The sequence below is a fragment of the Anguilla rostrata genome, chromosome 9 (genome assembly GCF_018555375.3).
Source record: "Anguilla rostrata isolate EN2019 chromosome 9, ASM1855537v3, whole genome shotgun sequence".
Classification (NCBI taxonomy): domain Eukaryota; kingdom Metazoa; phylum Chordata; class Actinopteri; order Anguilliformes; family Anguillidae; genus Anguilla; species Anguilla rostrata.
The window spans coordinates 15,071,968-15,096,048 of record NC_057941.1 but is presented as its reverse complement, the minus strand read 5'-3'; the positions used below and the strand labels follow the sequence as shown (position 1 = coordinate 15,096,048).

Here is a 24,081-nt window from a genome sequence, read left to right as displayed (position 1 = left end):
CACCACACACACACGCGCACACACACTCGCACGCGCACACAGGCGCACACACTTGCAGACAAACACGCAGGCACGCCAACACGCACGCTAACTAGAATGTATACACACACAAACACGCACATGCTCATAAATACACGCACATGCTCATAAACACACACAGGGACACATTTGCTCCACCCCTTCCCCTGCCTTCCACATCGATTACTTCCATCAAATTAAAGGGTGCTGAAGTAGCTATCGATCGCGTCTCGGCCCTCTCACCTCAGAGAGGGCTGGGAGACGGCAGGCCTTTTTTTCACTCCTGTGTTCTTCCAGCCCGAGGTTATTAAGAGAAATGATGCGGGCTGTCTCCCTCCGCTCCCTTTAAACACACAACACAGAGCGTCTGACGCGCTCGCACGCGATACAACCACCAAGCTCTCTCTTCCTGACATTTTAGCTTACTCTGGAGTTTGAGCTGTTTTCCTGACCAGAATATGGAAAGTCAGCCCCCCCCCACCCCCCAATGAGTTCTAACTTCTAGGATGAGTTATTCAACTCCTGGACAGAAAAAATGATGGTAAACTTTGTGCCTTTGAAGCTCGGTTACGCTGTGGGGAAATCGGAAGTAGAATGGCACCCTCTGAGACATGCCCAGCAGACCGAAGATGTCCAGGACATTCCTGCTTCCAGCCCTCCACGGGGCGTCTGTTCCCTGTTTACCAGCCAATCACAGAGACTTAAACGGGTTTTTTGAGAGAACCTCAGGAGGAAAGCAATAATGGGCTGCAGGCTATATAGAATTGTAAGACAAACCTTGCATGTGCTTAGTGTTTGATTGTGATAGTGTCTTTATCTGTACTGGGCTTTTCATACAGTGAGAAAGACCTATGAAAATAAATGACTCAGAGCAGCAGACACTGTGGAATGTGCAATTAGACATGATGCGGAGGTTAAAAAAGTTTCAATAAAAGTTGTAAATCAGAATAAGGTATGATTTACAGTGCCATAAAACATCAAGTAATTGAATACAATAACACATTCCATTACATTTAATGAAATGAAATGTTTTTGAATGGGTGTGGGTGCTGCACTGTGGCAGATTTCTCCCCTCCCTTTATGGATGCCAGGGCACAACGAACAACGCTGCTGAGTGTCATTTTTTTGGAATGAATTTCTGCCTTTTTCGCTGGAGAAACGAAAGGCGGAGAACTTCAATGAGACTGAGAGTCTGTTATTTTTTTAAAATAGGAAGTAGACTAGAGAGCAATGAGAACTGAAGCACTGAGCCCCTGCTGTGTTGTCGTGGGGGATTGGCTAATTAATGCTTTGTTCTGGAGGGAGTGGAACCGCTCAAGAAGCCGTTAGCGAACCACCTGGCTGGATGCAAACGGAACAAACGACCCCCGTCTGACGCGCCTCGGGTCCCCGGGGGAACGCGCAACTGCCTCGCGTCCCGTCCATGCTCGGTCGCTGGGGTCAGAGGTCACTGTGAATTTAACCAACGCGTGTCGCCCAAACCCGGGGGTTTTGTTGTATGTGATCTTTTGTTTTGGCTCATCTTCCTATGTGGTTTTTTTTTAGCCTGGCCAGAACCAGGGTGAGCAGAGGTAAGAATGGTGCAATTATGCAGCGGAATTACTAATGAGGATGTTTTATTAGGACATATTATTCAGTGCAGAAACTGCGTTAAATTGCTATCGCATGCTGCTGACCTCAGTGGAATTAACCTAATTCGCATTTAGAAGCAGGAAGCCAAGGCGCCTATCAGAATCCTTTTCAAAGCATAATGTATCATAATTAATCTTCTTCAAGCGTTATAATTAATCTCCTTCGGTTGCATGTTTTGGCAAATATTGAGCTTGCTTCCGCTTGGGAGCTGTATCTAATACACACATGCAAATACAAAAATCTCCAGACCTGCTCTGTCGCACTGGCGTGTAAGGGCTGGGTGAGGAGCTCATCGTGATCTCTGACACTGCTGGAATGGATCAGAACCAGGTGCAATGCGCCATGGCCCAATGACCACACACCAACATCACTAAGTGAAGGGGTGGGTGGGAGGGGACCCTTAGAAAGAGGCAGTTCCTCAGCCACTGAAACGGTTTCCCTGCTAATGCGTAAGCACGTACACACACACGCACCCAATCACAGATTCCACTGGTGCCCGCGGATAAGCGGTTGGACGTGACTGTTGCGTGCTGTGTTCTGCTGAGGTGGGTCCGTCCTATCACGAGAGGAGGGTGCAGCCGTCTGTCGGAGGTGTGTTACCACTGCATGAAATTGGCGGCTTACGGCGAGGCCCACGCTCTTGCTCCGCGCAGGCGTTTCGCCATGCTCCACACAAGCGATATCGCACTTGGGGGGGTGGGGGTATAATGCAACCAGTCTAATCCATCTTGTAGGAAGTAAATGAGCTGAACCGGTTACAAGCAAAATGTTAAATTCAGTGTGCTGGGAGACTGATAATTGCATTCCAAACACCCGATCTGTACGGGAGTGAGCACTGTCGGCAGTCGGGGGGAAGATAAGGTACAGGGAAATTCATTTTCAAGTGCGTGTGGTGGAATGTGATTGCTTTCCTTGTAAATCTCCCTCTCAGATCCCTCAAACACCCCCACCTCCAACCCCCTAGAATGCACTGGGGACAGGGGCTTTCATGATGCAACTTGGTGATAGCATTCCCAAGAAGCGAAATGAAAGACAAAAGGGGGGCAAGAAATGAGCAGTCGGCGTCCCGACACGTCCCTCTGCAGTGTCGCTCTGGGGTGAGCGGGGGCGCTAACGCGGGGCGCTAGCGCGGGGCTCGCAGTAAGCCGTCTGTTTCCCATGCAGCGCGTCAGCACCAGCGCCGGGCCGCCGTTTCGGGGGGCCGTCCGTCGCCCTCGAGACGGGACAAACCCCCCCGTCCCCCCCGTCCCGCGCTCGACGCCGACGCACCGCCCCCCCTACCCCTCCCCACCCCCCCGCGCTGCAGCGGGGAGAAGCGAGCGTGACTGCCCTCCTGCCTGATTCCAATTTTTTACTCCTCTGCTCCCTCCCACTCGCCAACGTCTCTTCCCCCCTGGACGGTTCAAACTGGGCCCCCCGCATCCCCCCCAGTTGAGCAGATTGTGTCTGTATTCCACGCTGCTTCCAAACAAAAGGCATGGGACCATTTCTCCAAAGCCCAGCGCAAGAACCTGGACGTGTGGCGCAAGCAAGCAGAGGTGGGTCTCTTTCAGTTGCTCCCCCCCTTCCGACTTTTCCCCCCCTCCAAGTTTCTCTTCATTTGTACAGTAAGAGTCTCCTTCTGCACATCATTCTGTTTGTTCTGCTTCCAACACCTTCCTCTGAACTACCCCCCATCCCCCTTCCTTCCCCCAACCTCTTCTTCCCTTCTCCTGACCTCCCCCCTCCTCACCTGTCTTCTCTGGAGTTCATCGTCTCTCTCGCCTCAACAGAACATTTGTTGTGTGGTGGAGCAAGGGGTTGGTAACACTCAGGGGAGTGCAGTGAGCAGGTGCTAATCACCCGGGACTGCATGTTCTCCTGTAGAAGGTAAACTCGTCTAATGGGGTTCTCAAAGATGCCAATAGAAAAAGGTCACTGAAACTGGTAATTGGTAAATGTGTTAGCCATGTAGCAAAACAAGAAACTTGTTGATCGCACTGCATGCTTCCCAAAGCCACAGCCAGGTTAACACTTAGCAGTCCTCTTTAATGGGGACCCATTATAGGATCTGATCAGTCAAATTTTAAGCTGCCGCAGTTCATCAAAACTCTGGGTCATCCATCTTGAGAGAGAGAATTGGATTCATTTAACAGGTCTCTACCCACAGGCTGCATTGGTTGTACTTCTTTCATTGCTCATTGTTGACACCATCAGTCATTTCTTCTTTTTTTGCCTTCTTTCCCAGTCAGGGGCGTTGAATGCCTGATTATTATGGCTGTCAGTGAGTATAATTGGGTACAAGCCTCTCAGGGCTGCGTGGGTAAATATGATCTTTTGTGTTTAAAGAAGTGCCTAATCTCGATTTGATACACAGGTAAAGCACAGTTTTACAGAATGTTATAGGGTCAGGAGTGTTTATTTAACAGGTTGGGTACAAAGGTAGCAATCACTCTGCATCGCCGCCGATGTCATCAGCCCACTGCTGAAGGGTGAGAGACACGTCTGAAGTGTTGCCTTGCCTGTGTCCTTTCCAAAGTGATACTCAAACAGTGGTCGCGTTAGCGCATGACTGCTTATTTTATGCAGGAAAAAGGTCAAAGTGTTGCCATATTTTGGCAAAAATATAATATTTTTAAGAACCCAAGTGAATTGGTGTAAAAATCGTATTTTGTCCTGTGTTCTAAAGACGTAGCGTTCCAAGGACTAGCGCGACCCCTGTCAATGTCCATGGCACTGTTGCTGCGGATAGCGTGTCTGTTATATCTGCGGTTGGGCACGGCACACTTGAATTATATGGCGTTGGTCTATGCCACAGGGACGTGGGGCCTTGGCAGGGAGAGGCTCTGTGATATTTAAGTGTGACTAGGCCCCAGGAAGGCGCTCTGAAAATCAAATGTAGAAGCTCCCTCCACTTTTAATGGGTTTTGCGCATTTCAAATACAAAGGTAAGCTCAGATTTTGGATCCTTCCATCTCTAAAAGTTTAATTGGCCTTTTGTCAGTGCCGATATTCAGAATGTATTTTTTTTTTTTCCCAGCAGCCCCATGGGGGTGATTTCCTGTGTTTTCACGGAGGTCATTTTCAGAGCGGCGCGACTCGTGGCAGTTTTACACAAGCGGGCGAGAGGGGCCGGCGCCCTGACTTCAGATCATCGCCGGCGCAGTCCCGGCTTCAGTCCGCGAGTGGCGGCCCGTCGCGACGCTCGTTACCGCAGCCGTTGTCTGGTGGACGTTACTGGATATCATTCCCGCTGAAGAGCGCGACGCGTCCTCCAGAGAGAGGGGCGGGTCGTACGCCGCTCTTTCGGCCCCGCTGACTGCGCGACGACAGACGTTCCTGTCCTCGGGATCGCCCTCGCGCTGATCCGTGTTACAACAGCAGCTGCGTCGCCCGCGCGGCTGCCCATATAAGGGCAGAGCTTGATTAACACTCGGTGCCGCGGCAGCCAGTAGAGCCGCGTGCGTAACCTCTGGATTAAAGAGAAACCCGTGGCTCCGGGCTGTAGCAGTTATTGAACCCCAGGGTCCTCCCTCAGCCCGGTCATTTAATTTAAAGAGTCTTTTGATTTAAATGGTATTTCTGTTTCGTGCGATTTTCGTTCCCACCGCAGTTACCAAGGGAATTTTGAAAAAAGGAGTCCGCTCTGCATTTCGTAACTTTTAAGTGCTCAAACCCCCTCTGTCGCTGCAGCGAGCGGACACCCCCTTGGTTTTTCCTTTTCCTTTTTTGTACTAAAAGGGACTAAACATGTCTGTCCCCCATGACATTGAGTGCAAAAAGGGTCCCCTTAGCAAGGACCATGGCTAAGATCTGTGGCAGAAATAACAGAATAAGAAAGGGGGACTGTCACGGCGGGCTGAGCTCGGCTGTAGGCCGAGTTTAGGAAGATGGGGCGGGATCAGAACGGTGCTTGCGGGACGAGCTGCTCTGGGCGTCCTCGGTTCTTCAGTCCATCCCTCGTGCCTCCCTCGTTTGGGACCTGGGGGTCGTGACCCCAGCGCCCATGCAGTTCAGTCGCCAGCCCTCTCAAGGTGATGGGGGTTTCAGAGCTGCAGTGAACTGTGTTTACATAAGGTAAGGTAGTGTAGAGGTATGACATTGCTTGTGTCAGACCATGTTTTTTCCTGAGTGTTTCAGTGAAGTCTATCGGTTAACAGGAGGCTAGACTCCTAGGTAAGTCTGGTTTGGCCGCCCTGCGTGTTGGCTTTGGCTGCGGTAAGTAATGGTTGTAGAGCTCGGACTCGGTGTCTCCCCCCTGTGGGCAAAATAGGCTGGCGGAGACCCACCGGGAGTTCTTGTCCTGAACGACATGCCCGAGGTTGCAGAGGCCACACCCCGTTTCGGAAGGTCTAAAGCCAGCCTTAAAGAGACTGGCCACGCCCCTGCTGCGGCGGCTTTGGCGCTGGGATTTATCTCCCCCACCAGCAGATGGCTCTGTTTGTTTTTCGCGCTACCTGCTTGGACCCCGAGGCGCGGCAGGAGATCACGTGTCGCGCGGCGCCGAACAGATGGCTGTGTTTGCACGCTGTTTTTTTTTTTCCCCGTGTTGCCGGGGAGCGCCCGCTCTCGGCAAACACTCGCTAACCGCCGCGCGTTCGCCGTGCCAACCCGGCCCTCCGGATTCCGTGCCTAGCGCAGCGGGGCCTGGCATCTGTTGCCATCTGCACGGGCCCCCCGGGGTCGCCCCCAGCGCAGCGCTTCCGCGGGGCGAAGCCCGCTGCGTTCGGCCGTACGGGCGACAGTTGGGAGACGAAGCCCCTAACTGCAGCAAACCCACCGTAACGTCAGGTCTGCGGTCTGTGAGCAGACAGACAGAACCAGCTTCCAGTCGTCTCCCTGACCTTACCTTTTCAGCACAGGGTTTCTGGAGCTGCTGCTCCATTACTCAACGGCAAAAGGGCTTTGCAGCTCTCTTTTAGATGTTCCATGGATTGTGAATGATGTGAATTATCATACGCTAGCACAAGGGTGCTCAACTCCGGTCCTGGAAGGTTAGTCTGCGCGCTGGTTTTTGTTCCAACCAATTGTTTTAGATTTCTGAAAGCTCTATAAACAACTCTATAAACTACACTGGTTCACTCCTGTACTTGAACACAGTAAAGCCTTTAGGATAAACTTGCAGTCTGTGACTTTAGCTGGTGCAAATGTCAAGATTTGATTGAGCTAATTAAATAACTGAGCAGAAGTTGGCACTAAATCATGAAATGTTGTTGTGCACCCCTGCGCTAGACATACGCCCTTTAACTTTTGCTTGCATTAAATGCAAAGGTTCATTTTTTTAAGCACAAACACAAATTGGCCATTTCCCAATGACTGCGAAGAACAAATGAACAATTTAATTTACCTGCACTGAATCCAGGCCAAACTGTGGGAAAGTTTGAGACCTAACGTTAGGCTGTTAAAGTGTACAAGATTAATGCTAAATCTTAAGCCGTCCCCTCTGCTCTCCCCCCTCCCCTCCTTCTCTGGCAGGAAATCCGCAACATCCACAACGAGGAGCTGATGGGCATCCGCAGAGAGGAAGAGATGGAGATGTCGGATGACGACATGGAGGACATTTCGGAGGGCAAGGACTCTGAGGACTCAGGTACTGCAGCACAAAAAAAAAAATGCTGGCAGACGCCGCAGTGCGGTCCGATCCAAAAGGAGGCGTCGGTCCTCCATTATCGGAACCTTAAACCCGGCCCGCTCCTGAGACGCGTCCCACAAAGTCTCAAGGGGTGCCTCTTGAATGAGCCATCAAACTCCCTAAACAGATATGTTTGTAATTAGGTGGATTTATGAGGTCTGACTCTGGCTCTGATTGCGTGCGCCCATAAAGCAGGGGACCTGGAAGAGAACCGAGGCTGATTTGTTCTGTCTTCAGAACGGTCCAGATAAGTCAATGGCAAGCACCTGCAGAGACAGTTTAATTGCCTCCCGCTCCGGTCTTTTCATCGGCCGAGCCGAAGGCACCTTCCTCCTCCTCCTCCTCCGCCCGCTCGCTCGTACAAGGCGGCGGCTCGGAGCCCCGGAGCTGATCTGACGGCCCCTCGGTCTCCCGCCTCACGCTGCGGGGGCACGCGGTGTCAGCTGGAGCCATCTGCATTGGGCTTAATGGAGCTCACCCAATGGGTCTCCTCCCTGAAGGTACAAAGTCAAAGCAATTTGGAAGGTTTCAGCCCCCCCCCCCCCCCCTCGCCTGTTGCCAGTGCCGCCGCATGTCTGACCGCGGAACATTTCCGCTGTAGCACGGGTCATTCTCCGTTAGGAACCAGCGAACAGCCCGGGCGAGTGGCTCACTCTGAGAGGATAAAACGAATTGCCGCACACCGGCCACGCCTGGCTGGCAAAATGGATTCGCGCGGCGATTTGCATGGAAGCCCCTGAAAATGGGTGCAGATATTTCCGTGCACCCAGATGTGCGCATCTGAACACACGTGTACATACATGCACACGCATGCTTGTGTGTATGCAATGACATGCACACGCACTGCTATATACAGAGTAACGTGCCTCGCTGGACTCCGGACGGATGAGTTTTCGGAAAGGTCGTAGGAGCAGTGGGACGGCTGGACGTCATATCCACCCCGCCCCCCCCACACGTCACCATGCCCCTTAAACGGCGAGCGCCCCCCGTCACCGTGCTCGGCCTTGCTTTCAGAGCTCCGCACGCGCCCTCGCTAACGTGACATTGCGTCTCATTGATATGCAGATGGCATGCAGATGCATTCGTACGTTTACCGGGTCTTCGTCTTCGCACGAGCTCGTTCTTCGCTCCCGTCTATTAAAAGGAAGCGGATAATGATCACGTTCGGGCCGCTGTCAGCCGTTTTGAAGGGAAGACGGAGAGAGGCGACGGGGTCGACTGTAAAGGAGGCGCCGCTCCGCAACCTTATATTTACCCTGACAGGTGCGTTCCGAAAGGTTTGCCCCTGGAGAGCCTGGGAGTGGAGACGAGGCCCGCTTTGTAATGTTGTCAGATTTCCTTCTTATCATGTTTTACCCTAACACCAGCCCACGCAGCCCAGACATGGAAAACATCTACTGCTCAGCTAGAGGAGGACACCTGCTCTCCTTGGCTTTCTTTACACCTTCTTGAAAGCCAATTAATGACAGCGGGGTAGCTCCTCCTGACAATTGATACGCCGCAGCGGACAAACGGAGCGTGTTTCTTCCCCCCCCGCCCCCCGTCTAGATCGTTGAGCCGCCGTGGTCGATATAACAACCTGCCACGTCGCCGACGGCAACAGACGAGGCTTCTATGAGCTATTCCTCCTGCCCCGTACACCCCCCCCCTCCCACCACCCTTCAGCCAAGACAATGAGATACGTCTCCTTGCGTTCATGACCGCGGTTAAACCGCTCGTAACCCTTCACACGCCTGTGCAAGGAGGACACCCTCTTAAGACGACGGTGCCTGGAGCACCTTGTAAGACTCCCCACGTGTGACTGAAGAGCTCGGCTCTGATGTCACCTGCTCTGTCACTCACTTCGTACATCCTGTTACCCACCTCCCCTCTATTGACACCGACTTTTAGATCAGACCCGGCCGAGGAGCCCTTGTCACGTTTACAGAAGCATTATAACAGATAATGATTTTTAATGCGTTTCTAATGAAATTTATGCCTGGAAACATTAACGGAGGTTTCCAGTGGCCCTGCTTTTGTAATGCGCTTCAGTGCAAATGGGTCCCTAATTTAACATCTCCCCTTCTCCCGCACTGGAAAGGTCCCCGTTCCATAAATTTAATTACGGCTTGGCAATAACGCACACGGCACATTAAGCCGATGTGAACTGAAGTTTTAACTGTGTTTTATTTAATCTGTGCTAATCGGTGTGATTACCTGCATGTATGAATGACTTAAATGTGCGGATAAATAACTGTTCAGTGCTGAAGTTTTGATTTTATTTTTCTTCACCCTCTTCCTCCGTTCTCTTATTATTTCACTTACCCTCTCTCTCCCTCTCGCCCCCTCTCTCTTCCACCCTCTCCCTCCCACACACTGTCTCCCTCCCTCCCACCCTCTCTCCCACACTCTCTCCCTCCCACCCTCTCTCCTCCCCTCCCTTTCCCCCTCATTCCTCTCTCTCTTTCTCCCCCTCCCTCCCTCACTATCCATCCCTCCCTCCCTCGCTATCCATCCTTCCCTCCCTCTCTCTCTGCTCTCCCTCTCTCTCTCTGTCTCTCTCTATCCATCCCTCCCTGTCTCTGTCTCTCACTCTGCACCCCCCCTCGTTTTGGGGCGCAGGCCCGGCGGCGCAGGCGGAGGCCCTGAAGGAGGAGAACGACAGCCTGCGCTGCCAGCTGGACGCGTACAGGAACGAGGTGGAGCTGCTGAAGCAGGAGCAGGGCAAGGCGCAGCCGCAGCACAGCGAGGAGGAAGCCACGCGCCAGCAGCAGCTCAGCTTCCTGCAGCAGGCCCTGCAGGGCATGCAGAAGGTGCGGAGGAGGCCGCCGCGGGCGGGCGGGCGGGGCGGGGGAGGAGGGGACACACGCACGCACGCCCGCCGGGACGGGCCCCGGGAGCCGTTTTTTCCCGCGACCGAGCGCCGTGCGCCGTAAACGGCGAAGCCAATCTGCGAGTTTTTCCGAAACGCTGCGCGCGAAATGGGCGAGCTTCAGCGGCGCCGGCGGGAAGTGTTTTACAGGGAACCCACGGCCCATTTCCCCTTCACACAGAGCCAGGAGACGGCCCCCAGCGGCCCAGCCGGGCGCGACCTGCCGGCCTCATTACCCCGCCCCGAGGTGGCGCGCGCCGTGAGTAATGAGGCCGTGACGGGAGCGAACCGGAGAACGGGCGAGAGAAAAGAGAGAGAGAGAAAGGGGAGAAAGCCCGGGCTCTTCGGCGCGTCGGCGGTTGAATACGGCTTCCCCCCGCCGGGCGCGGTCACGCGCTGAAATATCGAGCGCGTCTGCTCCGCTCACGCCTCCCAGATTAGATGAGACCACTTTGTCCTGCTCTGCGTGGTCATGGTCTTCTTGCTGATTGGGAGGCTCCTGTTCTTTTTGTTAGCTCGCTCTAATTCCAATTTTCGATCTCCGGCATGAGCCATTTATACCTTTGCTCCTGGCGAAAGCTTCCTTTCTTTCATTCTTTCTTTCTTTCTGTCTAGCTTTGTGAGAAATCCTTTTCGGCGAGGACATGCTAGAGCTATTCATGGGACACGCGGCTTTGTAAAAAAAATTTTTTAAAAAAATCAAAAGGATACGTAGCCGGATCCCATCACCTGCGGCTCATATCATCTCCTCGCCCCTCTGTTCGATTGTATCAGATGCGGAGCTGAGGCCCAGACGGCCGCTGTGTGATGAACAGGTGCTGGGAGAGACGCGCACAATCCTCACCACCAGTATCGAATAAAGAATAGGAGGGCCTCCGACTCGCATCTTATGAATTTCGGGACGCCGGCCCCCTCTGAGATTAGAAAAGCATATGAAAGCAAAGTTCTTTGTTTTTTTTCCTCCCCCCACTTTTCATAAAGCCTTATCTATCGAGAACGATATCAGCTGCTCTGGTGGAAAAAGAAAGAACAAAGAAAGAAGCCTGTTATGTGGATAGGTGGGAGATATGAGGGAGATATGGGAGAGATATGGGGGAGGATGGTTTATTACACTTGGGGGCCTCGGTGGTGAATATCTGGGCCCAGTTGTGGTCCTGGACTAGAAATATGGAGAGCCCTCAGAATCTGGTACTTAGGTCCTTCCTGTCTGTTAGCTGAGAACCTGGTAATTAGGGACTTCCTGTCTGTTTGGTCAGAATCTGGTGCATAGACACTTCCTGTCTATCTGTTCATAATCTGAGGCTTGGACACTTCATGTCAGTTTGCTCAGAATTTGGTTCTTAGGCACTTCCTCTCTGTTTGCTCAGAATCTGGTGCTTATGCACTTCTTGTCTGTTTGCTCAGAATCTGGGCCATAATCACTTCCTGTCTGTTCGCAGCAACTGCTGAAGATCCGAGAGGAGCTGAAGCAGCGGGAGGCGGAGCTGGAGAAGAGCTCCGAAGAGAAGCAGCAGCTGGAGACCCAAGTGCAGAGCCTGCAGGAGAGAGCGCTGGCCTTTCCCCCGACGCAGCCGCCCCAGGTCAGAGTCACACATCCGCCCCTGGTGAGGGCCAGACGTCCTCACACTGTCCCGCTCCACCGCCCAAACATCTGTCACGGTGCCCTTCTACCTCTGACTCACCCACCTCGGGTCTGTGCCAAGCGCCCTCACTCTCTGAAAATTCAGTAGGTTGGTCACAGAAGGTGGAAACTACTGTCTTTGTAAGGGACCATCTGTTTCCAACCTCTGGGGTACAAAATCATTTTGAACAGAGGGCATTCAGCACTCTGAAATGTTCGTGACTTTAGAAGTGGTATGAATACCAATTAGAAGAACAGTGACTGGAATATCTTGTGGTAGCCTCCTACAGTAGAATTAGCCGAGAATCAAGCTCCAGTAGTACCTGGGATCTCATTAGATTGTTAATCAATTCTGTTCTGAGGCATCTTTCATTATGATGAATCTTTTTTTCAGTTACCTGAAGTCACCATTTTTTAAATGGAAAATATGACTAATTTTTGTTTGATGCTTACATTTTTGCAGCAGTGATAATTTGTAGTTTGATGCTTTGTATTATATTTTCATTTTTATTTACATCTGTTTACATTCCGTTGAATTGACCACTAACTGAATTTCACTTGGTACATATGCAGGGAATCATTATCAGTGCAGTAGCCTCTCTCCTGCGAATCGTTCAGCTAACCAGTAACCTGACTTTCGCTTTTATTGTTCTTGCTTCTCACAGCCCTCCCCAGCAGGTCTAGCAAATAGCTTCCCCACTTTCTCTTGCTGTACACGCGCACACACACACACTCACTCACACACACGCGCACACACACAATATCTCTCTCTCCCACTTTCTCTCAAGTGTGCATGTGTACACACGCACGCACACACACACACACACTCACTCACTCACTCACTCACACACACGCACACACAATATCTCTCTCTCCCACTTTCTCTCAAGTGTGCATGCGTACACACACACGCACGCACACACACACACACACACGCATGCACCCACACTCACGCATCCTCTGTGGCAGGTTTGAGTGAGAGGGAGGGCTGCCGCCACTTAATGGATGGCAGGTTCACCCAAGTCATTATTTTTGAATTACGTGGGCGAGCGGTGCTCCCAGCCACATAGCAGGCCAGCCAGGCTGGGAAATGACGGCTCCGAAACTGAGCCAGCATCTGTGCGCCACGTTTGTGTCTTCTGAGAGCCTGAAATAAACACCTATCCCGCAGTTTCAGGGCTGAGTTTCAGGGCTGACTTTTATAAGAGCTGCGCCCGGCATTACACCAGGGGTGTGCATTTAGGCCAGTGTCCGTTTATGGATCCATTGCTTTTAATTATTTAAATGGACTACTCATTTGTTTCACGGCATTCTCGCAAACTTTTTTGATAAGCTTGTAGAAGAAGGTCTTGTGTCCCTATATAAAATGTTTTACTGCTGTCTAATGGACAGTTAAACCAGCATTGGTGTTTATAGCTAATGAGATAATTGACCCAGGATAGCTGGTGGCATTCCTCTACAGCCCCGTTGGCACAATTCACAGAACACTCATCAACGCCTCCTTCACACTGCGGTCCCATAATCCAAATGGTAGTCAGATAAAATGCTATTATCTCGCAGAAACTGTCTGCCAGGGAGAAGGGGTCTACATTAATAAGTCTGGCTTGGTGAAAAGGCTCTTGGGGAGAAATGTGGATGACCCATATCTGATTTGCACTCTAATTAAAATGAAATTAACTTAAAATGAGTTTCAGTCATTGAAAAATATTTGAAAAATATAACATCAGATATTAAGGGCTTTGCCACGTCAAACAATTGTTTCATTTTCTTTTCTTTTTTTTGTATTGAGATTACCTTTTTCCTGCCAGCATATTAGTGATAGTTCATTTTGTGTTTTTTTAAAAAACATTATTCCTATTTTTGTGTATGTTTTCACTTAGTGCATATGTAGTGCAGTGTTACAGAGAATATGATTTGAATATTTGATACGATGTGTTGAATTTTATACGAAAATTTCCTGTGAAGTTTATCTGCATAATAATACCAAGTATTAATTAACCCTCCTGGTGTAAAAAGTAAAAAAAAATAACAGTTTTAAGTGAAATGTCTGCATTTGCCCAAAGCCTCAAAAGACAGGAAATTTAGCCTAATTGATCAGCCCTAACGCTAACAACGGCAACATAATTTAGCACTAGGACTGATCAGTTAAATTCCCAGTCTTTTCAGGCTTTGTCGAACACAAACATTTCAACTTTTTTGTGATTAATATAACATTTAGGTCTGTGTGATGAAGGAGAGGATGTATGTCTGAGTGTGGCGACTGGGACCCCAACAAAAAATTTGCACCAGGGCCCACATCAGGATATATACAGAATTGTGAATGAACACTGCGGAATTAATCTGTTTAAAGGCAGTACAACCTCTGGAAACAGCATTGTTGTACAGACTGCCTTTTCTGAATTACTCGAAACGAATTTAACGCAAGAAAATACGTTTCGGGTAAAAATAAAATAAAAAAGTTTGTTCAGCAATGCTATTATTATACTGAAATATCCTTTCAGTTCCAGTGTATGTTTTTGAACCAGACAGTTTTTATGTGCGATAGAGGATAATTTTGGTACTTGCCGAAGTTTCTGACAAACGGCCAACATCGCAGTGGTGAGTAAAAGGGATTTCGGGCATTGAAGTTTATTTCCGGAAATGGGCTCTCTTCCAGCCAGACACTGTTTAAAAATGGGTCTTTAATAAAAGGCCAAGCGGAAACCCCCATAATGTGCCGTACAAGCTCGAGTTCAGTTTCCTTCAGTCTCCTATAAACAAACAGAGCCCGCGCGTGACTACGATGTGAGAATCCCCCCTCGCCATCCAGCCGAAAAAACTTTCGTTTAGTTATACATTACCATGCCGTTTCCCCAGCAACGTCGGCGGCTGCCGCAGAATGGATTAGTTTTTCGCTCGGTGAGAGGAAAAATTAGTCTCGCAGTTCGGTTTCGTATTCAGAATAAATGAATGTGACTTGTTTGGACGGGAATCAGATGGCTCGCACAGGCAAGCAGAAGACCGACGGTGCCAATTTGCCGTCTTAACTCGCAAACCCATCTAACGCAAAGCCGTCTGTTTCCTGTGGGTACGGATGTTCCTCTCGGTTTGACATATTTATATTTCCAGGCCTTATGGTCGGATGATGCTTTATTATTTCAAATCAATAGAGTGGCAAATTGTAAATCCTTTACTTAATGATGGTTGGCTTTGATGAAATTTACACAACAAAATGAACTTTGTCACAATGTATCAAGAATCTGTTTTAAATATATAAATGAAAGCTACAGTGCACGTTTAAATAGTAGAGTGTAAGGATGTAATTAAGTTCTGTTAGGATGTAATTAATTATTCAGCGATTTAGTGAGGAATTGCAGTGTCTGTGTTGTTCTATAGCTGTTCATTCTCATCCTCTGCTTTATTTTGAGGCTCCCCTGCTATCATTTTTAAACTCTGTCACTGGTATTCTCATTAAAATAAAACATTGTTATTTAAATGCTTTCAGAACTCCTTCATCTACTGCCCACTTGTTGAACTTTATCTCATTCCAACAGAAGGTTCAAAATAGTTTTAAAAGCATTGATTGATGGATTGTTTTTTGGCATGACAGTGCGTGGCGGTAGACTGCAATTTACTTCCTAGCCAATCTCCAGAAGGTGCCATTGTCTCAACAGCAGTGAATATAGGTTGCTGACAATTTTATACCATTTGGTCTGTCGAATGCATTGGTCGGGCTTCAGGTCTGCACAACCACATTTATATCTAATGGCAGCAGCTCGTGAATCAAGTTGTTTTTCATTAAAGTTAGAAAGGATGGAAAACTTTTCAACAGCAGAGTTTGTGTGTGTGTGCCTGTGTGTGTCTGTGTCTGTGTGCGTGTGCATGTGCATCCGTGGGTATGCCCACATGCATGATGTCACGTCTCACTCACTGCTTTCCTAATTTTTTCCTTCAGCTGGAGTCAGCAGAGCAGGATGACGGAGGCATGGAGGAGAGCGCCGCTCAAGCCAGCGTAAGTTCGGGCGGAGGAGGCCCCGAGTCGCCCTTTCTCCCCGCAGCACCCCTCCCCTCCCCCAACCCTCTCTCAGCTCTTTGTGTCAGGCCAGTGCTGCAGAGTAAGATGAACTCACACAGGCACACTCGGGCTCGGAAATCAAGCCCCCGCCGCCTGACGTGCTGGGGCAGCGGCGGGTGCGGGGGCAGAGGTGGAGGTGTCAGCTGTGGACAGGTGCCCTTGAACCCGCGCAGCCTGCTACGCAGCGTGAGCCTCCAGGACCCCCTGCTGGCTTGTCAAGAGGCAGTGGCAAACAACTGCTTGATCATTAGCGCCGCTAGCAGTCATGCTCCTTCAGATCTTCGGTTTCCTCCCTTTTTCGCGGAGGCGAGAGGGATTGCCGAAGGCTCTCTCTCGTTTCTCTTTCCTGCCCTCTCTCCTCATTTGCTCTCATCAGTGCTCGGTCTGTTCTGAGCGCTAACGATTCGGCCGCGCACGTCTTTCCCCGCTCCTCAGCATATTCTCAGCTCTCCAGATGATATCTTTACGTGAGCGCGGAGCAGGTAGAAACGAGGCCTATCAGCCAGGTGTGAAGTGTACTCAGTCACCAGGGTTGCCGTAATGAATGTTGAATGCAACCTTTTTTCCACCCACATGTAAACATGCTGATGCTTGAGGAAAGTTTTATATTGACAGTCCTGTCACTGCGGATGTATTTACGCTTTCTGGTTTAGCAAAGCTTAAAGCATCTCCAGACTGAGCTGGGCACATGTGGACTAAAGCCTGTTGTTGTGCAGGAATCGGCCGCACCGACGGTGCTGTCCTGCACGCAGGAGAAGGAGAGTCCCCCAGAGGTGGCCCCCACCAGCCCCATCCAGTCAGAAAGAGAGGCCTTGCTTGTGGGTAAGTGGAGGGAGGGGGCCTTTGAGGGGATTAGAGACATGCAACAGGGAAGCGAGTTTGTCAGTAGAACAGGTGTTTTATTGCTGCAGGAAAGATAGCATCCAGAATCTATGTCTCTCTCCAGCTTCATCATTTTATTAGCCTTTCCGTAAGAGCACACAGTTGTCTTCATTCCATTATTTCTTATCCTCTCCACGCTGTTTCACATATGCTAATTGCCTGGCAAAAGGAGCCCTTTGTCACCTCGGCTCCTTAATGACCGCGCGCCGGCTGCCTGTCGATGTTCCCCCGACCGCTGCCTGGCTCAGTTCCACACCCCGCGTTCCGGGAACAGGTCCCGCAGCTCCGCCATTCGTCTTCCTGCCCGCGACGAGAGCCGGGCCCGCTAAATCCAAGACCGCACGGGTCCCGGGGTCGAGGAACGTCGACAAGGCGCGGGCGACAGACTGCAGGCCTCGCGGGGGGGGGGGAACAAACGCGTGCGGGCGGACGCCATACTGCCGCAGTCTGTTTTTGAAAAGTGTGAGTTTCTGGGGTGTGGGCTGATTACATGCCAGAGTGTAGTGATTAGCTGAGAGACGGTTAGGTAGCTAATGGGCTGCTTCTCCGGAGCTCACCAGCTCTGATACTTCAAGGAGAGGAGACTGGCACGCGGTTAGGCCGCGCCTTCCGTCAGACGTACTTAGCGAGACCTCTCAAAGGTGCTGGAACCCAAAGAGAGGCACCTAGCGAGCGCTCGGACTCGCACGCTAAGAAACGGGCCTCGTTCCTCACGTCCATTCGGCTGGCAAATCGAAGTGAATTTTGGGAAAAAAACACGCAAGTTCCCGTTAAAAATGGCCGACCCCTGGACTAGACTCTACGGAGATGCGAGGGCAGGGTGCCTAAGAAGCTAGCCCCACGGCAAGACGCGCCCCGCCCCTGCCTAAAAGCTCAGCATATTTGTTTTAATAAGCTGGAGAGGAGGCATGAGGACTTACAGGGAATGAGGAGTAATTAAGCACTCCTTTTAATGGGCTGGATCTGAGGAGGTGAGCACATTATCCGGTAATGACAACTGGTTCAGGAAACTTCAGACACCACTGACTTTTTTTTTTCTGCCTGGCTTGATTGGACCCCAGAATTCATTAATTCAAGCCCTCCATTGATTTGTTAGTCCATAATTACGAGAGGACTTCAGAGTTTCTGCGTCAAGAGCAGCTTGTAATTATCTGGATCGGAGTAAACGAACAACAGGGAACCGCGAGCACTCTGTAATTGTACTATAAATATATTTCCCTATTATGTGTATTTCCATATGCTGTATGGGGAGGTTTGTTCTGTATTATGATCTGCATCAGAAATGAGTCCAGGAACATGCTGGTGCTTAAAAGGGAATGTAAATTGTTTTCTTGTATGTGCTTGCGTGGATTAACTCGGTTTTCGCCGTTTCCCTCCTCAGGAATCATCTCCACCTTCCTCCACGTCCACCCGTTCGGAGCCAGCATCGAGTACATCTGCTCCTACTTACAGTGCATGGACACTAAGGTACAGCTGTCTGCTCGACCTGAGCCCCGAGGCCTCACACAGTCAACTAACACCCACCAAACATGCATGGCCTGTGGCATCGGTGTACACCACTGGGTCTCGCAGCAAATGTAGGAGCAGAGCTGTTATCTTGATGCTGTAGCTCCTCGTCATGCCTCCTAGTTTGACTTACCACAACTTTCTGACCGAGCCTATGCTTTCTGTGTGAACTGGACTTAATGCGTTCATGGCTATGGATATCTGTTACATAGTTACATAATGAGTATTGCACCTTGATGGACGTGTGTTTTGTAGTTGTTCCAGCGACCTTCGGTCGCTTTGGATAAATGCATCTGCGGAATAAATAATGTAATGTAAAACTGTTTCTCGTTCCGCCCGACTGGAGAAAGTAGCGTAACGTCAACATCCACGCCCTCCTCGTCCTTGTGCTTTTTGAAGCAGGAGGAGTGCAGTTTTTGTGCTGCTGTGTTGTACAAATTTGAGGCAGAGGCTGCGCAGGAGGAAAAAGGGAGGGCCCTTATATGGTTATGATGTTCAGGCAGGTCCAGGTCATCCACTATTTGTGTGAGATACTGGCCACTTCCAAGTGATGCGCAATGACAAACAACACAAACTGTCCCTGATTGGTTCACAGAATATTAAAATAGACAATAACAAACACTATAACTAAACAAATAGGCACATGGGGAGTCTTAGACGATAAAAAACATATTGTGACTACATATTATCGTGAGAAAAATGACTGACTTTGTATTTCGACCGCATTGGTACTATTGACTTGACGCATGTGGAAGTCCTGTACTGGAGCCAACCGCACTAGCGCTAGTGAGCATCGTCTCTCACCTAGACCAGCAAGTGAGCTTCAAAAACAAATAGCAGTCTTGGCCCCTTGGCCACTCCCCGTCATTAGCGATGTGATTATCCTGCTCTCAAACATCCTCAGAGAGATGCCCTTCAATGTTCACAACGCCCAACCGCTGAACTGTGGCGTTCAGTACAAGCCTCCAGCCAGCGGTGCGTTTAATTTCCCGCGGCACTCTTGACACATTAGTGAAGGAGCAATACCCTGGTCCTGATGTGAGATTTTAATTAGGCTTGAGAAGATGCTGTGCTCAGTCGTCCCTCATGGGTCAGATATGGGACCGCTTTGCTGTATCCCAGTGATGCCGATGTCTTTGCCTAGCCTTACACAACCAAAGACCCTTTTCAGTGTTGAGTGGAGAGTGGCAAAGCCCATCAACATGCGAGTTCACCCACCGCACCACCACCACTCGGAAGCACACTAATGGATGGCTAATTGAAATTGTGCCACTGAAGACCAGGCTGACTCACTCACACAGCCAGTGAATAAAACATGATAGTGTATTTTTGTCGAGCAGTCAGTGGTTCTTTGTGATCTCCTCTGAACCTCCGAAACAGAGCACAGTGCCAGGAAGCCACCTCAGACAGTTATTAAATTCACCACAAACAACCTCACAACGGCGATTTTATTCCATGAGCCCCAGTAACGTTTTTACTCATTGGCAGTTAATAGAGCATATAACAACTGCTTTCACATCTGTAGCCCACATTAGCCCACTCATTCTTTGTTTTGTCCAAGACCCAAGACCTTATACACTGCCAAATTTATGATGCTTGCACCTTTAAACTGGTCTCCACCCCATTAATCTGGCCCCAGTACCAGTTCTTCTGGAATGGCAGCCTTTCAAAAGGCATCTGAATTATCACAGAACAGGTAGTTTCTACCCGATGCTGCCTGGTGGAAGAGCATTGCAGGGTTGTTAAAGGATTGTCATCTCCAGTGGGTTGCTAAGGTGTATCCAGAGCAGGTTTGTGGTTGGAACGTTCCTGACCGCGCCCCGGTTCTGTTCCCCCCCTCAGATCAGCACCGCGGAGGTGGAGGCCCTGCTGGGCCGCCTGCCGCGCACGTTCATGCAGGAGCTGACGGGCGTGGGCGCCAGCCTGGAGAAGCGCTGGAAGTTCTGCGGGTTCGAGGGGATCAAGACGGCGTAGGTGGCCGGGGGGGAGGGAAGGGAAGAACTCGCAGCGGCGAGCGCGGGGCACTTTTGACCGCTCGCCCGCCCCCTTGCCTGACGAGGGCGGGGGGGGAGGGGAACCAGCCCGTGGGTCACGCACAGAGGAGCCGGACTGTGGCGCTCCTCGCGGGCACAACGCCACACCGCCCGACTCACGGCGTGTCTGTTCCATCCTGGACCACGCAGGAGGGTCTGGGCAACAGGGGGACTATCAGGGTTTGCTATACGTTTCTTTCATTCTGTCACTCTTTCTCTTAATCTCTCTCTACTCCTTTTCTTTCCTGTTGAAAATATGTGCATATATATAATATATATATATTACACTGTACGTTTCACAGTTGCTCAATAAGGTTGTGTTCTTGTGACAACGCATAAAAAAGACTTGAAATTTTATATAAGAGATAAAACATTAAAAAAGTGTTTTAATTTTTTTATACAAGTTTGCCATTTCCTTGGGGAGATTGTTATTTAAAAAGAAAAAAAGAAGAAAAAAAAAGATTCCAGTATTTTGGAGAAAAGCAGGTGCAGTATGTTTTATTTTCCCGTATTGTGAGTTGCAAGGCTGCAGAGAGACTTCTCTGGGACAGGGCTTCAGCTTTGTCACCGGGCACAGTGTCCCGCCTGCTTGAGCCTGGGGGGGGGGCGTTACTGCTGACCCACCACCGACCCCCTCCCCCCCTCTGATGCCATTTGGACTGCCTGTACCAGCAAGCAGAGGGACAACGCATCGGAGAGCGCGCACAGTTCTCCACAGGTCGGTGGCCGACCCAATGGGACGTTGCTAGTTCCCGTTCCCATGGAGACGCCTGCTTCCTGCCACGGGAGAAGGTGGCAGAGGGCGTGGGCCCGGCACGGTGGTCCTCCAGAGAGAAAGAGGGGAAGTTAATTGGAGGAAAGTGCATCTGTGACCTTTTTTTCGGTGCTTCGGTTAGTACTGTTTCTCCCGTTCCTTTTTTCTCTTCGGTTCCATTGCTTTTTTTTATGGTTTTTTTTATTGTTTTTTTTTTTTTTTTTCCTCCTCCTCCTCCCTCGGGTCATTTATTACTCGGAAATGTCAAATCCATTTCTCTGTCCCAGCGGGGCTGCCGTCTCCGAGGCCTCGCTGTGCAGGACTGCACCGCCACCGTGGTCAGGGAAATGGGATAGGGTGTTTTTCTTTCTGCAGGATGTGCTTTACTGGAGGCCTCTGAGTCATCAGCTCCTGGGGTCGTCACTTTTTAATTGGTTGAAGAGAAGCCGGACAGCACGTTGGGACAGATTTTTTCTATGCCTCCGGCAAGCTCATTGGGAGCCCACATTCAGTGATGTAAATAATGCTGGCAGTTATAGTCGCGTGCAGATTTGTTACATTTTTGTCGCTCTAGGAAACCTTATATTTGTTACATATGATTTTCAGTTGTTGGCCATTTGTTTCCTAAGGTTATGTGTGCACTCCATTACATCCAAGTGCTTATCTCTGCTTTCTGTACAATTGTACCACCCCTCCCCCTCAAAAGAAAAACAATAATAATACATTTCTCCAATCTTATCATTTCTGAAACTCTTCAGTACCAGGACTTACTGAATTCCAGTGTGGAGTTTAATCCAAGTGCACAGGTCACACGTAACACTGGTTCTCAACCCCTCGAAAAGGAACATACCATTGAGGGTAGAGGGGTGTCCTTCAGGCCAACGTCTGCAAAACGCTTTCACCGTCCTAATCTGCAGTGTGCTTGAAAGTTGGATTCTTCTGATATTGCCAAAGTATATTTTGGTGGCTGTGTTAATGTGCTCCTTTGTGTTTGGGGTGTCTTGTACATTCATTATGTTTCTGATGTTTCCCTTTAAATAGCCTAACCAAATACAAGGCCTTTTTTGACTGTCATATTGAGACCCTATCACCCAGATGCATATGTTGGGTTCTTTTTCCTTCTTGCTTGTGTTCAAAAGGCTTTTTGTTCAAAATAACATGAAAATGTAGATTGTACATATGTGCAGGGTGAAGTGTTTGTGCGGACAAAAACATCCTGCTTTGTTCATTTTTCTTCCATAATGTGAAGTAAATCTGCACTGTTGAAATGCACTAAAACAAAGTGATTCTGTTGAGACGTATCCCCATTAATTCATGGGCCCTCTCAAGACCGTTGAGACTTTCTGTTCTACATTGAAATGCGGGGAATACAGATGTACAATTGTAGCAGGTTTCACTGTTAAGTAGTCGTATCCTAAGTCTGTTATTTAATGCACAGTTAAATAGTAGGGAAACACTGGAGCAGTGAATCGAACATAAATAATTGAAGTCTTGTAAGAAACCTGTTTTTTTTTTTAGTTTGGGAATCAAATGAAGTAAATAGACCAATTGTATCTCACTGGAGTTCCTCTGAAATGCACTATATATTTTCACAATCTGCTTTCTCGCATTAGTTAAATGCAAAGTTGTACAGTATGTCATTTATGGCATTCAAATTGAATTAGAATTGACAAAGCCCTGTCAGGCCTAAATCATATTACCACTGAATAAATGGGAAATTCAGTTACCGGATGATTTCCTAGAAGAGAGGTCCGTGTGAAGGAGAGTGAACAGTAGTGCGAGAACATGTCAGAAGTACAAAGCGGCAACTGTTAACCAGCGAGGACCCCGGAGCCTTTAAAATCTCTCCAAGTCCGCACACATTTCTGCCGTCGTGCTGATGAATTGGAGCTGAAGGGAAGGCAATGGTCCGCACGTGAAATATTTCCATTAAACTTGTGGCTGATGAAATGAATTCCTGCTGTCACTGAAATTAGCTAATTATATGGTATCTGCTGATGCCCAGCAACAGTAGTGGGCGGGGGTATCCCGTGTGGCAAGTGTGTTTAAACACTGGGTGGGAACACACAAGTTGAATCAACATTTCAGGAAAACAGTCACCCCCCCCCCCCCCCCCCCCCCCCCGGTCTCTTCATCCAGCAGGAGTAGATGACTACCAGCGTCCATCTGTTCATGCAACGAGCCAAGAGAAGCTGTGAAAGATGACGGCTGTCGCAATGAGGATTGAGGTAATCAAAAGATAAATCAAGGCTTTAAAAACAGACCTTGAAGCGTAACGCAGAGATTTGACTTGATTCAGTACCTCCCCCCACTGGTAAAAGTGTGTCAAGCTCTCAAGGTTGAAGTCTTCACACTGCTGAACGCAACTTTTTGGCGAGAGTTTAGACGTCACTAGTGCCATAAATCTTTGTGTTTAGTGCCCTAAAACCGCAGAATGTCAGACCACAGTCGGAGAGCCATTTGGCTGTCGTGAAGTTCTGAATGGTGTTCAGTGTCCAAAGCATTGCTTAAAGGGATTTTCTGTCTACTGAATCAGGAGGAGAGGCAATTCATTTGGCGAATGCAGAGCGAAGTGCAACAGACGGGGATGCTTATTTTGTCACAATTTATCTTTCATGTGAGCGTTCTACCAAAAAGAAAAAAAAACTATAATCCTAAATATGCTATCATAGGTTAATTTCAGATTTACTCATGTGAACTTGGCTAGCATGTTGGAGTTGTCGCTGCAGTTATGTTAACGCTGCTTCAACCATAGCTTTTTTGCAATATTTTGTCATATTTACACATTTGATATAAAAACTCTTGTTGCTCTTGGGCTGGCGTGCTGCTTTGCTGTTTTTAACAATTGACAGTCTCACTTCAAAGTCTCTGTAGGCCTGAATCCTCTAATCTTTCAGGAGGAAAAAAAAATATTTGTACAGAAGGTGAGCATCTGTATTGTTGAAAAATGTATTTTTAGAAATAAAGCTGTTTTTAGTAAATTTCCCCAGTGTGTTTTTTAATTTCTTTTTTATTTTGTACGTGCACAAGTTGGAGTGGTAATTAAATTACTTAAATCCACATTGTGCTTCTGTAATATACAGATTTGTGCTTATTGGCTTGGTTTAAACGGCTTTCGC

General features: G+C 49.2%; 1 protein-coding gene across 12 annotated transcripts in view; it reads left to right on the top strand.

Moving 5' to 3' along the window:
- The window catches only part of LOC135263024 (ecto-NOX disulfide-thiol exchanger 2-like), a 173,648-nt gene extending 149,702 nt beyond the window's left edge, over positions 1-23,946 (top strand). For all 12 annotated transcript variants that reach the window (XM_064350560.1, XM_064350562.1, XM_064350571.1 and 9 more), the window contains 8 exons: positions 3,082-3,188; positions 7,105-7,219; positions 9,863-10,053; positions 11,552-11,692; positions 15,668-15,724; positions 16,504-16,609; positions 18,051-18,136; positions 20,018-23,946. In XM_064350560.1, coding sequence (XP_064206630.1) covers positions 3,082-3,188; positions 7,105-7,219; positions 9,863-10,053; positions 11,552-11,692; positions 15,668-15,724; positions 16,504-16,609; positions 18,051-18,136; positions 20,018-20,149 — 935 coding nt within the window. In that variant the 3' untranslated portion in view covers positions 20,150-23,946. The remainder of the gene's footprint in view (positions 1-3,081; positions 3,189-7,104; positions 7,220-9,862; positions 10,054-11,551; positions 11,693-15,667; positions 15,725-16,503; positions 16,610-18,050; positions 18,137-20,017) is intronic.
- The last annotated feature ends 135 nt before the right edge of the window (positions 23,947-24,081 follow it).